We start from the raw sequence: 16,578 nt of genomic DNA on the forward strand, positions 1-16,578 counted from the left end.
GTAGTAGTAATTTGTGTATAATGAATGTGTCACGAAAGTTTTAAGTAATTAAGAAAGTTGCAATGGCCTTGTTACATAATATTTTTTAAATTAATTAAGAAAAACAATACTCCAGTATAATCTACTTGCTCAAAGACAGTTGTCACGCAGAACTGCGTGAGTTGCCATAATATTGATGTTCTGTACCTATTCGAGTTCAAAAATCTAAAAATATATGTTAATTACATGACGAGACAAATGATCACTTGCACAAATTTCTGAGTATGACAAAATAATTTGGAAATTGGAAAATTATGAGCTCATTATAATGATAGCTTTGTTTTTTGAAATGCTTTTTCCTAACCTATCTTGGCAAGCAAAATGCCTTTTTGCTAAATAAATAGAGGTTTATGTCATATTTGGCATATATAGAATTGAAATGACGCTTTTCTTTAATTGGGAAGGAATCGAATCACATCTCTAATTTTTATACGAGTGAGAAGTACACATTCTAATAGAAAAGTTATCACTTATCATTAAATATACATCCTATTTTGGAAGCTAACATTTCATTAGAAAAAAAACTCTTTTCTTAGTTTTCCACTATAAATTAGTCCGGGGCTTAAGTCCCTACCATGCTTATTTTTTACAAACACGGCCCATGCAGCCCTCGCGACAAAATTCAACAAACTCCTCTATTCATAGCACACTAAACACGGTTGTACGTGAACAAGCACGACCCGTGCAATTATCAGTGTGATGACTAAATTCGACACAACCGACTATTCCAAGCACGAGGAGGTGCTTGGAGAGAGTTTTATAAGTATTATTTTCCTTGGTTATGATAGATAAATCTTATGACCGGCGAATAGTGAGTGATCTATGTGCTTGAAATATCTAGTGTTGCGCTCAGAAAGTAGTTCCTGTTTACCGAGCACTATTTCCTTATATCAACTATCTTTGTAATTCGTAAACACTGTTTTTTGTGTATTAAAACAAATTACAAGATTATAATCTCCAATCCCAAACTCAACACTTAGCAAAAGACATGTTTGATGACCTGTTTAATTGTTTGTAATAAATAAATATAAGCAGAACAATTGTCTAGGTGAAAGTGTCTTGTTGTCACTTGATAAAAACTGAGATGTTCGTGAGATTTGTTGCACCAACTTAACAAAATAGTCATACTTTAAATACTCATCAAGATAATACGATAAAACGAATCAATCAATTATTGTCTTTTTTTACCCAATTTAATCATTATGGTTGAAGATTATTTGTTGACGAAAAAGACGGGGCGCGGCCAAGTAATGTAAATTAAAATTCATGCTAATAATACGTATAAATAATTATCCCAAACGTTACACATAAGTAAACTATTTTGTAGTGGAGGAATATTTCACAATCTTAAATTGTTTGTGTAGCTGTATTTGTCTGGAAATATATGAGCCAACCCTTTGAGGAATCTACTAGTTGGCCGGTCGCTTTCTCCGCCGTTTTCAGCAATTTTTTAGATTTTCAACCATTTAAATTGGGATTACATTTTAACAATTGGGGCCTACTTTCTAAGAGCATTAGTAATGGGGCGCCTTAAGGCGCGCCCTATGACGCGCCACGTCAGCAGTTTTATCCTCCTATCTCCCCATCTGCAGTGGGGCGCCCTATGGCGCGCCACATTATCATTTTATTGTTTTGTTTAATTAATCCGATATATCTACCCAACACCGGGCCAAAGTGAGAGTTTCGTCGTCGTTGTAGTTCGTACGGTCGGGGGCGTACTCATCGCAATCACCAGGAGGCGGCAACTTCTGCGCCCGCTGCCGGTTCCGCTTCTTTCTGGCTGGGGCGGAAGCGGTCGCGGCGAGGTCGGGATCGGCCGCTGCGGTTGGGCGGTGCGGAGACGGCTCCATGTCAGACAACCCATACGATTCCGTACTGAAATCGGGATCGTAATGGGTGTTGGTGTCGAACGAACGATAATCGCCGGGTTCTGTACCCGGCCAATGCGCCCATGCGCTAAACTTAGGACTATTGGGGCTTGAATCCATTTCGTAGTAATTATGTAAATGTAAGTTTCGAAAATGAAATCGCGCGAAATGAAATGTTACAAATGAACGGTATTTATAAAAAAACGAAACTGCGTGCCATCGTCCGCGGTCGATCGTCCGCGACCTCCACAATGGCGCGGACGATGGCAATCGTCCGCGGCCATCGTCCGCGACAGCCGCAATGGGGCGGACGATGGCCATCGTCCGCGCTATCCTCCGCGACCGAAGTATAGGGCGCGGCTATCGTCCGCGCCCTATGGCGCGCACCCGCAATGGGTGCGGACGATGGATGGCGCGGACGATGCGCGCCATCGGGCGTGCCATCGTCCGCCCATTGCGGATGCTCTAAGGAATACAAGAAATGCCACCTGTGTAATTCTTTGCTTGAGGATGTGTATCCATGAAAAATATAGAAAAGATCCAGAAAAAGTTAAGAGGAAATAGAAGATGAGGGAAAGGGGAAATTAGGCAATTTTGATTCTTTAAGGCATGTAGATGCTTGATTACTTAAAAAGAGTTATTTAAGTGGATGCAAAATTGAAGATGCAATTACTTTTTACATTATAAATCTTATTTGAAGTATAAGGCTAGCCTAAATCACCATCCTATAAATGGCAATTTCAATTATTATTAGTACAGCATTTGAATAGTCTTCTTCTTTATAACGACGGATGTACTATTACACAAAAATATTATGTACTCAAAAATACTTTGCCGTGGAGATAAGGGTTTCATGGTATATGTATTATGTAAGGCATGTACATAAATTCCATCTATATTTGTTTTTGTTATATTAATGAATATATTAAGTATATATAATATACTTAACAATATATTTATTATATATAGTACACCAGTATGTCGGATTAAATGATTAAGGAATTGAAAAAAGAACATTAAATGCATGTGTAATGCACATGGTGTGTGACTTAATCTTTTTAATTTAGTAATATGAGAATTTTTAATAAGTGGTTTGCAGCGCATGGGATTGGCTTCCAATTTTACAACTTCATGGTAATAGTCTGTAAAATTTACGAATACAATAGTAGAAGATTCAGTTGATCTATTTATTGAAAAAAAACAGTGATTATATTTATAAGTAGAATGGAATATGAGAATCAATTATATTGAGATAAAGATGGAAAATTTCGATGGTTACTGCCATTACTGGCACTTGGTCTTCCATCAAATTCGTGAAAAAAATTTGACCTACACATTATTTGTAGTTTGATACCCGTCACTCGTCAGTCATCATAACTTCCTATCCTAAAATTCAACTAAAGGTTGAGTTGGATTATAGCCGAAATATGAAAAATGTCGTGGAAATTATCGGATCGAAAACAATGTCTATCTACATTTTATCATAAAAATAATATATTTTTTTATCTCAGCGGAATCTATTATCCTTTGGCCAGACATGATGATATATAGTACATGACATTTCTTTTCTTTGTCTCCAATTAAATGTAAGACTTTCATTCAGCACCGATTATAAGAAATAAAATTTTTTATAAATAATTAGTGGAATATAAATTTTAATTTTATATATTTATTGAATGCGAGATTTATTATAAAAAATAATAAATGCAAAATGAGACATTTGAGATCAATATTTTAAAATGGCAATATGAGATATTTAACTACGGGTGCCTTAAATATAAATCCTCATTTTTTTGTGACAGAAAATTGCACCAATGAAACATTGGTGTGTTCCTGACCTCTCCTATACACGCTTCCAAAGCCACTCAAAACTTAAATCAAATAAGACAATGATGGTTGATCATTAGTTTAAAGTCCACAAATTCAATTAAATCCATAAGTTCCATCGAGAATTCTCCAACGGCTCTATGAAGTATGAACCTTTTCTTAGATAGTTAGATTAATAAAAACAACACTTCATTAGTAATGACCAATCACATGATTATACAATTCCTAATCCAAACACAATTAGACCATCCAATGCTAATTTAAAACTTCAATTCACCAAAATACTGATTTAATTAAACACCAAAAGTGAAAAATCAGTGCGCCAGACTAACATAAGAGCATCCACAACGGTGGACGGCGGCCCCGCGTCCGTCCGTGCCAGCGGCGAGGACACATACCGCCGCCGCTGTGCTCGCGCCGCTGGCACGGCGCTACTCGATGCATCGAGCAGCGCCGTGCCAGCGAGCAGGCGACGTGGCGGCTTACGATTGGACAACGGCATAGCCGTTGCCTTTGATTTTTTTTTTTTTTAATTTTAAAATTCGATTTTTAAGTATATAAAATGATAAAAGAATAAATAAAAAAATTTTCCCAAATCCAAAAAATATGGCCGTTTTTCCCGTTTTTTCTGAATTTTTTTGAATTTTTTTGAATTTTTTCACTCAAAATCATCTATAAATACACACATTCATCATCCATTTATCACATCAAATCATCTCGTTTAATGGTTTTTTTAGGATTTTTTTAGTATTTTCCAAATCCCAAAAAAAATATTTTCCAAATCCCAAAAATACGGCAACGCTTAGTGGTTTTTTTTAATTTTTAGTATTTTAATTATGTAATTTTAATTTTTAGGATTTTAATTATGTCGTTTTTATTTTATTTGTCATTTGTAATATTATTTAGGTTTTTTTAATGAATATTAGTATTATTGAAATGTTTTTGTTTAATTGAATTTTAAATTAATTGTGCTCGTCCTTCCGGAAGAGCACAACTGTGGGTGTTGTGCTCTTGCTAGAGAGCAGGCAGAAAAAGTGGGGACGGACCCACAACCGTGCCGCTGGCAAGAGCACGGTTGTGGATGCTCTAAGGCCCCCACGGCTTACTTAAGTTGGACGCAATATTAGAAAGTGGCTCACAGCTACATATTGGATTAGAGGTTTACTCATAATAATCATTCCAAACTAACAAAAATAAATTTATAGTGGAGGCAGTGGGACCCATTTTACCAATTTTATGAAATATGGTCACGCAATGTCTGTTGGTTTTGTTGTGTAATATTTTATCTACATTGTACATGTTAGGAAACAATTATTCTCACCTTATTTAATTCGATGCATTATTTTAGGAATTTGGTTTAAGACAGAACAGGGAAACTAAAAAAAATGGAAAATCGGTTTGGTTTGAGCCAATGAGAAGGAGGTCAGGTCGAGTGGTGGGCCCCACGAAATCAAACCGCTCCCCATAATGAAAAGAGCAGTTCATTTGGTCTGTGACTGTGTGCTGTATTATGTGAATATTTATGTTTAATTATTTGTTTTACATGTGTTATTTAACAGGTGCATGAGTATGGAGCCACTAGACTAGATGGGGGGATAAGAATGCATACGTAATAATGTGTATCCACGACTGATGAGGATGAGGCCATATAATTCCTACCCTCCACCTCACCCAATTACCAAGCAAAAAACTAGCATATTATACGAAGATTTCGTTGCAATTAACATATATAGAGATAGATTATTTAATTTATAATTATTATTTTATAAAATTGCAATTTGTTAAAATATTTTATATATATAAATAATAAAATATTTCAATCGTTAAAGAGAAATCCAAGCACCAACCTCTAATTTGTTGATTGGATTAGTTGAGAATTCGAATCATCAATTGTATACATGCAACTCTAAAAAACATTATACCTATTATGTGGTAAGTTGTTTGTTGATTGATTACTTGAGAATTGATCATCAAGTGTATATTAGCAACTCTAAATAGAAAACATTATACCTATTAAAGTGAGACTCTTTTTTCAAGAATATGTTATACCTAACAAAATAGTATACTCGAGTAAGTTATAAATATGTATAATTTACCCTTGCATGTTCATTATGAAATGCCATTATGCCAAAGTAGAGATGAAAATGAGCGGAACTGAAGAAAGAAAAAGAGGCAAATGATAGTGTATATTTATGTAAAAACAGTCATAGTGTTCTTTCGTTGTTATTACATTATATTGCATCCGACAGCACACAACTTGAGTAAAAGAAAGTGAAAAACAAGAACCAAAAAGTCAAGAATGAACCGAAAACATTTAATCCAACCGAGTCTAAATTGTCAAATAATTTAATGCATAGACTTTTTTGACCGAAAACAACTTTACACTTAACCGACGTTGGCAACCAAATTGAAGATCCCTAAAGCTAGCCTAAATTTGTTCGACAGTAATTTCATTTTGAAATTGTATACTACATTCTTCCTCTCTATTGTTTTTTTGACACCAGTTCATGGATTGTTCCATTTATTTCCGAGCCCATTGAGTGGTTGGTATCTTTTGAGTTTAGTGAATGGGCCTATGAGTCTTTAGGGCTATAGGGCGCCCTATGCATCGCCACATCATCATTTTATCCTCTTACCCTTCCACCTGCAGTGAGGCGCCCTATAAGCTGCCCTAAAAGCCGCCCTAAGAACCGCCCTAAGCATTTTCTTTATTTGAATATTTAGATAACTATAAAAATTGGAAAAAAATCTTCATTTCATTTAAAATTAATACATTACAATACGAATTAAAAAAAATACGCATTCTCAACGACGGCGGTTACAGTCACAAACTTCTTCAACCATGTCGTTCATGACCTGAGCATGGCCTTGTTGGTTGCGCATTGAGGCATGTCTAGATAGAACCTAATTGAAGCCCGTCGGTAATCCTCAAGCGTGGGGCGCAGTCGCCGTGCTGGAGCTAGATCCACCTTCATCATCGGCCCAATCGGTGACGCTTCCACCTTCGTGTTCGACTATCATGTTGTGCAAGATTATGCACTCATACATGACATCGGTGATGACTTCCTTGAACCAGAGACGCGCCGGCCCTTTCACTATTGCCCACCGTGATTGGAGCACACCAAATGCCCGCTCCAAATCCTTCCGCGCCCGCCTCTTGCTTTTGCGCAAATAAAACTCTCTTCTCACCCATTGGACAGTTGATCGTCTTCAGAAAAACAGGCCACATTGGGTATATGCCATCGGCCAAGTAGTACCCTATGTGATATTGGGGCTTGTTAGCAGTGAACTCGATGGTCGGGCCGTTGCCATTGCATTGCTCGGTGAAGAGGGTGGATGAGTTGAGGACGTTGATGTCGTTGTTCGACCCCGGTACACCAAAGTAAGCATGCCAGATCCAGAGCCGATGATCAGCGACGGCTTCGAGGATCATCGTCAGGTGGCTGCCCTTGTATCCACTAGTAAATTGGCCTCTCCACGCCGTCGGACAATTCTTCCACTCACAGTGCATACAGTCGATGCTTCCTAGCATCCCAGGAAAGTCGTGCGCCGTCTCGTGAATCTTCATTAGGCCCTGACAATCCACATCAGTCGGCTTTCGCAAATATGTGTCGTTGTAAGCCTCCACAACTCCCCTACAAAATCTCTTCAGGTACTCGCGGCCAGTTGTCTCCCCGACGTGAAGATACTAGTCGAACATGTCCGCCGTGGTGTCTTAGGCCAACTGCCGGAGTGCAACCGTGAACTTCTGCAACGACATAAGTCCGGGTCTACTGATGCCATCTTCCCGATACTGGAAGTATTCATCACGTGACTCCAACGTCTGGACAATGCTGAGAAAAAGATAACGATGCATTCTAAACCAGCGGTGACAAATAGTCGGGCCCCACTATGGTTGCTCGGCAAAATAGTCTGCAAATAGACGTTCGTGAGCTACGGCGTGGTCGCGGCGGACAAATGTCCGACGTCGAATAGGCCTGGGAATCTGCTCCGCGGCAGCCTCCTCCTCGCGCTGCATTTCGGCTAAGCAATCCGCCATTGCGTCATTAACGACATCGAATAAGGCCCAAGTCAAGGTCCGACTAACGCCCTCCGAGGTACTCCAGTCGTCGTCGTGGTTCATTTTTGTTTGTGAGAGATGATCGAAATATTCGTATGGAAAGTGAGAGATGAGAGAAATGTTAGTATGAAAAATAGAATGAGAAACGAGGTTTAAATAGATAAAAATTCGAAAAAAAATGAAAACGCGTTGCATCATCCGCGCCATCGTCCTTATCGCCCACAGTGGGCGGACGATGGCGCGGACGATCTATAGGGCGCGGATGATGCATCGGGCATCGTCCGCACACCCACAGTGGCGGACGATGGCGCGCCCGAGGCATCGGGTGGCCTATCGTCCGCCCCATTGCGGATGCCCTTATTATGTCAACGGGCTTTGTATACCATTCTAATGAAATACTTCGTGTCATTGGCTTGATCGTCTCTCAATAGATTGTATTATTCCGACACTCCCTCCTCAAATTAAATACTCGGAATTTCAACACAATGATCGTCAATTTGGGTTTGTTTGTTGAATAATTTATATTCGCATTTACTGAGTTCTTCAATTTTAGATTGATGGTTTAGGCTTGTATTAAGAAGATGCTTCATTTCCTTCATTGAAGATTAGACCAGACACATATCAATGAGTTGTTCATTCTTGTTTAAAAGTTTAAACTCTTTCATTGAAAGTTTAGAATCGTTTCAAATAGTTTTTTAGTTTCCAGTGCTAATTTTGGATGCATATCAATGATCTCTTTAGTTATTTAGTGACGGTTTTAACTCATGCTAAGAAGGTTTTATGCTTTATTGAAAATTTAAATCATTCAAGAAGCTAATTTATGCCGGTTTTGCTCATATCCAAAAATCGGGCTAATTTCATATTTTATACAAAATGTTTTACCTTTGTTTCAGTTTAGTATAAAAAGTATTAAGTTTACATTTTACATCCAAAAAGTTTACTAAATATTTTAAGTTAATACATTCTGTTAAATATTTTAAACATTGTTAGTTAGTTTATAATTTGTCCAACTTATCAGCATAATTATAGAATAATTAGAGATTTAATACAATTAATCACTCTAAAAAACTAACAATCTATATCAATTCTTCCAGCAATTGATCGTAGTTTTAAAAAAAATTGTCTCTCAGTATACTCTATTTTTTATTATAATGTTCTTTATAGAACATAGTATAAAATAAGTCCATATTTCATCTTTATAAAATGGCTAATTTGAGCTTCGAACAGGTAATAAGTCAATATTTATTTTTTAGATTAAAGATTCAATATTTTTTAGTTGTATTCTCCATTGTTATATGAAAAGGCTAGACAATAAAATGCAATTCGCTAATTTGATGGTGAAGAGTGATGAATTTTTTCTCTGTATTTTCCATTTTTGTGAGTAAAATAACTGCTTGATATAATTAATGGAATGTTTTAATTTAAAACTTTTTGTATAAATCTGAAACACTAGTGCAACTTTTTGTATGTATGATATAATTAGAAGTAATGGTGTTAGTGGGGACTTGACTCAATGTATTATTTTGGAACACTTAGTAAAAAAAATTTTATGTAATATGTAAACTTAATACTTATTGTACTAAATTTAAATAAAGATAAAACATTTTGTATGAAACATGTAATTACCTCAAAAAAATCATATTTTCTTCATATATTATTAGACTTTTTTTTCGGATTTTGCAACGACAATAGGTGTTGTTGCAATGCTTCAAGTATTGAAGGCTTGACTGAAAGCCCACGTCTTCATTTAGTGGGCCATCGACGGCCGCTGTAATTGGCATTTAATTGAAACCTTTGCTATTGATGAGCCCAGAAATTATTAGCCCAAACAATTTAATTGTTGAAGCCATAAGTAGAGGAGGCCCATATTTCGCTCTCTCATTTCTGCATTGCAATTATGCAACATCCTATTTCTCTCTTCATTTTATTTTCCTCTCCTTGAACTCATACTAAATTTCTTTCTTGAAGACCATTTGAGCTATCCGTAATTCCGTATAGGTAAATATTAAATTCTCCTTATCATATTAATTTATATTGACACTAACAAGATACATAAATAGAAAACACAAAATGGTGTGACCTTTTGTCTTATGACATAAAGAAAATTACGAATCAAATTCGATAAGATAACAACGCTATCATCAAACACTTGAACAGCAGCCACAAACGAAACAAAACAAGGAATTAACGGATCCAGTTTTTTTTGAAAAAAAAAGCGACGAGTATTAAAACACACGCAAAAACATTGAATCAATCACGACCACAACCAAGGCAATCGATCAATTTGGAGGCGAAGGAGTTGGAATCAGCCGGCTTGACAGCGGCGTCGCCGGTTTTAGGTATGCAAATGGTGGATCCATCGGCGCCTTCCTCCCTGGCCTTGTTGCATTCGTTCAGGAATTTGTCGAAGGCAGTCTTCACATACTCGGCTCCTTGTGCCACCGTCATTTCCTCGATTTGCTCGTGCGGGAAGTCCTCGTCGCTGCGCTTGTCACCGCACAGAACCGCAGCTAACTGCACCAGGTCTTCTTGGAAATCGCATAGTTTCGCCTCCTCGTTCGCCCCTGCCTCCCGCAGTTTCGATGGCTCCCCTAAGGTTACTGTCGTTGTTGATATTGTGAGGTTCAATTAGTATGCTCCAAATTGCACATTGCCATATTCATAACTCATGCCTAATGTCAAATACTCCTCCTATGTATGCATGCACCTATCTTATTTCAAGTGTTGGATAATTGTCACTTATGTATTTTTAAAATTAGTAATAGCCATTTAAATAACATAATTTGATCAAAATTTAGCAAATCCGGTAAGGTTTCAAAAATGAAATAAGTACTAGTAGTACATTGCAAAGTTTCATATTTTTACAATTATCTCATGTGTACAAAATGAAATATTTTGGTGACACTGTTTCAAAAACGACACTGTTTCTTTAAATCAAGAAATGAAAATAAAATATTTATTTTAATGAAAGAACGTCATCTTGTATCACCAAAGATGTCATTTTGTACACATATTAGACAGTTGATAAAATTATAACTTCGAGATTTATTATTTTATTTTCGTTCCTCGTAAAATTGATCAGAACTTGTTTAATTTCTTAATTCAAATGATAATAACAAGAGTTTGGAAATAACAATCCAACAATTACTACAACATATAATTAATAAAACACTAGTTTGAAAAAGAGGGTTGATTCCGTAGTTAGAATCAATTAGCACGTGAAATTAAGCACTAGTTTGAAACACAGGGTTGATTCCATAGACAGAATATGTGATAAAAGTCAGATACATGTCAGTCTGCAAACATAAAATGGTGTTCCATTATCATTATTGTAATTGTAATTACTAGTACTAACAAAATAAAAGTAAAAAAGTAATGACTTGTATCGGAGCAGGTCAACGTGCCATGCGCTATTTAAAATGGAGTATTTAATAGTGTTATGTATAGTAGTATTAATTAAAATAGAAGTGTAACGCATAAATAAGAATGAGTGTTTTATAAAAGCAGAAGTGTACCGGGGCAATCGGTTCTAGGGCTGCTCCTGTTCAAAGCTACGTCAAAAGTGCCGGCCCATTCGTCTCGTTTACTCAAAAACTCCTTTAGATTGAATATCTTCTTAACGGTTGCCGGTATAGACGAGTGCTCGAATTCTGACGTTGCTGTTGGCCCTGAAGGCCCATGTACAACTGCCCAAATCATCACAACCATATTAATCTTCCATTAAACCATTCAAAATTAAATAATTAACATATTAGTACAATTTTCAATTTCGCAATCATATGAAACTTGCCAATAATTATCTTTAATTTGATATATTGAATAACTCACCGGTGCCTTTCTCGATCCACGGGGATATAAAAATGGCCGGAACCCTAACCCCGAGTCGGTCGAACTTGAAATTGTACGGCTCGGGGCCCACAAGGCCGTCGGGGCTAGGAACGCCGGTGACCGGAGTCGGAACGTGGTCGTAAAACCCACCGTGCTCATCATAAATAATCACAAACAGCATCTCATTCCACTGCGGACTAGCCCTCAGCGCCTCGTAAACCTCCTTCACAAACTTCTGGCCCTCGTAGACGTCGTGCGACGGATGATCGTCGTTCCCGGGCAGTATCGCCAGGTCCCAGAAGCGCTGCTCCACCACCACATAGTTCGGCAGCGTCCCCTCCTCGCAGTGGCGCTTGAACGACAGATCGAACTGGTGGAAGTTGAAAATGAACTTGAGCTGTCTTAAATTTCTGTAAAACAATGTGGATGGTGGATATTGGTAGTAGATTCCGAAGGTGAGGTCCTCTTCGTGGAGGGATTCGAAGATGGTTTTCTGCGGGTAGCCGGCGATGAGCTGGCTGGTGTCGTTGCTGGAGGCGCCGCTGGAGGTGGCGGAGTGGACGAAGAGGCGGTTGGGCTGGGTGGAGGCCGGGACCGCGGCGAACCAGCGGTCGCAGACGGCGAACTCGGAGATGAGCTCCTTGTAGACGGCGACGGAGTCCGGGGAGAAGCCGCTCATGACGGTGGAGGACATGCCGGCCTCTTTGCGCTCGGCGTTTTGGGCGAAGCCGGTCATGGTGGGTTCGGGGTTTGAGGCGGCGGCCTCCGGGGTCCACTCGACGCCGAAGATTTGCTCGTAGACGTCTTGGATGGAGTGGCCCGGGTCCGGGTTGACGTAGGCCGACCCGTCGCGGAAGAGGAGGCCGTTGGAGCCGGGGAGCGGGTTGGATTCGGAGCCCGTGACGCCGTTGATTTCCGGGTTTAGGGTTTTCATCCATCCTAGCATGTGGTCGAATGACCGGTTTTCTTGGACTAGAATTACTATTGTTTTGATCGGAGATGCCATTCTTCTTCTCTCTTTTTTTTCTTGGAGTTGAGGTTTTGGTTGTTGGGAGATGAGTTTTGGTAGTTGGGAGTGACTATATAGTCTATATAGGTTATGAGAAGGAACAAATTTATTGAAAGTAATATTGTATGGACGTAAGATTGCAAAAATTGAGATGTTAAGGTTGCTTGTCTTGTTGTTGTGATGATGTTAAGTTGTGCAATTTGAAATGAGGATAACGCGGTGAAGAAAACTATAGTGGGATTTGTTTTTTTTTTCAATGATAAGGTGAGACCTATTATGGTCTATGGGAACCACATCAAATTATTGAGGAGACAATTCTCTATTTATGAACAATTAAAAAAGCTTTTTGAGTAAAATGCGTTGTTTTAAAAAAAAAAATAATAAAAATAAATAAATAAATAAATAAAATGCGTTGTTTTAGTCACCTCGACGTCGTTGAATTTTTGGTTTTTGCACATGTTATATTCGAACCAACTCATGCACCCCTTATCTCTAAACGTGGGCTTGGTTCTATTTTATTAGACACCTTCATTAGATGATTAGTAAGTCGACAATTGACAAGTGGATTGCTAATTTTAACTTTGGTCATTTTCTCACTTTTAGATGTGACCTTACTTTTGTAGCAATTGGTTATTCTTAATTGAATTTTAAGCTTCCTAGTAACCATATGTCTCATAGATGTCACATTTTCCTTTTTAGTTTGTCCTAAAAAAATGTCACATTTCCTTTTATAGAAAAAGTTTGCTCTCACATTAATATAAATACAATTTCGTGTTTTGATTTTGTTGGAAACTCCATTCCATTTTATATTTACTAATATCTATTGTTAGAGATTCGGTGTGAAAAATATCTATCGAGTTTCCTGAGTGATGTAATATCTTTGGATTTAAAATTGTCTGTGTTAGAGATAATCGCAAAATCGAGGTCATCACGTTTGTTATGCAGGATCAATGAAGTATATCCTATTCGCTAAGCATGTGTAATATATATCCAACAACCACGAATTGTATATTACTAGTATTATTTAATTATTTTCCCTCGGTTGAAGAAAAATGAAAATATGATACGTGTCAAATTTGGGAATCTTTACTTGATGCTCTTAATTCCTATTAATGGGTGCAATTCTAAATTTCTAATAATTCAATCAAAACGTGTTCGACTAATTTCAAATTCATAAAGCCACGTGAAAATTGATTGGTTTAAAAGATTTACTTTACCTAATAACAACGGCATCTATAAAACAAAATTACTTGAAATAGTAATTTTAGATGAGGTTCGCCTAGTAATTAATATGATCGACAATCAATTTCATCTAATTTTGTTTACATAATTTGGCACGAGCACTGGATTTCAAAATTTTGACCACATACGTATAAATACAAATCAAATTCAAATTCAAATTCTCTTCTACAATTGGATCATTCGTCAATCTACATGACAAAATTCCGTTATTCCATGCATGTATATAATAATCACATTCTAATATTATTGATCTTAATTCTGTGTGAAGGTAAATCAAAATAGTGGCATCATAAACACACCGAAACTTATGCTATAAACAACTTAGATTTGATCGAATCAAATATAAAATTTAATCCTCAAATGATGAGGAATAGTGCCGCTCAAGTCTCAACACGTTGCACGTAACCTTAAATCTTAATTAATATAATATCAAACTAGTTGATTTTCATACGTGTTACACCACAATCATAGGAAGGCCCAACCAATTATTCCTTGTGCACCACAATTATAAAAGTGCTTTTTTCCTCCAATCTCGAAGCATACTTTAAAAATTGTTGTTAAAATTAATACTACTAGTCAGATGTAAAAAACTGTTAAATTAAGGTCAACAGTATATATCCATACGCTACGAATATTCTTTTCTTAAGGGGTTTTATATAGCTGGATATAATATATACATATTACCTTGTCTTAATAAGATCATAACAATATACTGCAATGAAAGTCAACAAGAATATATTGATTGGAGAAACTAGTGTAGATATTCAGAAAACAAATCTGTTGGATACTAGAAGATGTTATTTTGGGCGTGGTTGCAAAATCCATCTTGTTTTATCTACCGATATATATTTAACTCCTATATAAAGGAGGAAATTACAAATAAACTCATATACAATAGAAAGTCGGAAATTACAACTGATGTCAAGAGAGCTCGAACTCGGCACCTCATACATTAATGTCTAAGCTCCTTACTGATATATTCAACATATAACTAATTCCTGATTTATTTTGACTTTATTTGTATGTTCAATAAAGTAAACACGATGAATTTGATGGGTAGAACAATAAAATCTATAATAAGCTAATCATATTACAAATAAAATCTACAAACACACACATAAATATATACACATAGAAATACACAACCTAATCAAGCCCAACAAAAAAAGGTTTAGGGGATTATCACGCGGAAGGATATTTTTTTTGGGATAACTGCCTTAAAAGTCACCAACTTTGCCCGAATTTTGGTTTTTCCCACGAGCTTTAAAATTGGCGTATAAAGTCACGAACTTTGCATTTAGTCTGGTATTTCCCAACCCGACCCGACCCTGTGTTTTCCGGCAACTCAAAATCCTATGTGGCATGCCTGAATATTGACGTGTCCGGCATCGGAAAATCGTAAAACGACGTCGTTTCTAACACCTAAAACGACATCGTTTTACGCAGCTGCTCTTCCTCCCTTCCTCCGCCAGCCCTCTTCCTCCCTTCCTCCGCCACATCCCCACCCCCGCCATCGTCAACAGCCCTGGTGGAGATACAAGGCCATAAACAATAAATCGTAGCCGCAATTCCGGCGATTATCCCAATTGTTCCAACAATGGCGAAAACTAACAGACTTCGCCGCAAACCTCTTGAAGGGGAGCGATTGACGACCACAGACGGCTGCAGAAATGGGGGAATTGAGGCTGCTAAATCGCAATTGCCGCAAATGTGGCCATTTCCGGAACATAGAATTTCAGAAGCCGGTGTTTTTTAATTTTATGTGTTAACTGTTAAATTCAGCTCCTCATAAACCCTAATTCTTCCATTAATGGCGATTTTGGAAACAAATTCATAGCTCAAGCTTCAATCTTCCTCCCATGGCGGCCACAATTCTCCGCCGCACTCTAATCTCCTTCTACTCCGCCAACAATTCCTCACTCCTGCTCAAATCTCATTTCTCTGCCTCCCCCTATTTCTCAACCACCTTCACAAATCTGCCGTTAGACCACCTCACTGTCACCAAGTTCGTAATCGACGACCACCGCCTCTCCCCGGAGGCGGCGGCGCAGATCGCCTCAGGAACCAAAAGGCCGTCGATTCAATCTTAATTTTGTGTTTTTAAGAAATATTTTTTAAGTTTTTTTATTTTTAAATTTTGTGTTTTAAGTTTTTTTAAAGTTTTTTAATTTTGTGTTTTAAGTTTTTTTAAGTTTTTTAATTTTGTGTTTTAAGTTTTTGTGTTTTAAGTTTTAAGTTTTTTAAGTTTTTTTAAGTTTTTTGGAGTAATTGTTTTAAGTTTTTTTTTTTAATTTTGTGTTTTAAGTTTTTTAAAATTTTAAGTTTTTTAATTTTTTAATTTTGTGTTTTAAGTTTTTTAAAGTTTTTTCTATTTTTTGAATTTTGTTTTTTAAATTTATTTCTTTAATTTTTTTCACAGTCACTACATGATGTCCATGTAAGCGGCCACGAGACACCACATCATTTAAAAACTACACGTCTGCTCACCATTTCACCGGAAAAACAATCATGGGAAATCGGCGACTAAATGCAAAGTTCGTGACTTTATACGCCAATTTTAAAGCTCGTGGGAAAAACCGGAATTCGGGCAAAGTTGGTGACTTTTAAGGCAGTTATCCCTTTTTTCGTAATAGCTGAGCCATAAAATCTCAGAAAAAAAAAGTTTCTTTAATTACTCCCTCCGTCCCCAAAAGAATATGCACTTT

At 37.2% G+C, this 16,578-nt stretch overlaps 1 protein-coding gene across 1 annotated transcript; it reads right to left on the reverse strand.

The window, feature by feature from the left end:
- Positions 1 to 9,782: 9,782 nt before the first annotated feature.
- LOC121776142 (non-specific phospholipase C4-like) lies at positions 9,783 to 12,854 on the reverse strand. The gene is made up of 3 exons (XM_042173283.1): positions 11,623 to 12,854; positions 11,310 to 11,480; positions 9,783 to 10,394 (listed from the first exon to the last, which is right to left on the reverse strand). Exons 1-3 carry the CDS (start codon positions 12,626 to 12,628, stop codon positions 10,045 to 10,047), a joined length of 1,527 nt encoding a protein of 508 aa, XP_042029217.1. The 5' UTR covers positions 12,629 to 12,854; the 3' UTR covers positions 9,783 to 10,044.
- Positions 12,855 to 16,578: the final 3,724 nt, after the last annotated feature.

The sequence above is a fragment of the Salvia splendens genome, chromosome 18, assembly GCF_004379255.2.
Source record: "Salvia splendens isolate huo1 chromosome 18, SspV2, whole genome shotgun sequence".
Lineage (NCBI taxonomy): Eukaryota > Viridiplantae > Streptophyta > Magnoliopsida > Lamiales > Lamiaceae > Salvia > Salvia splendens.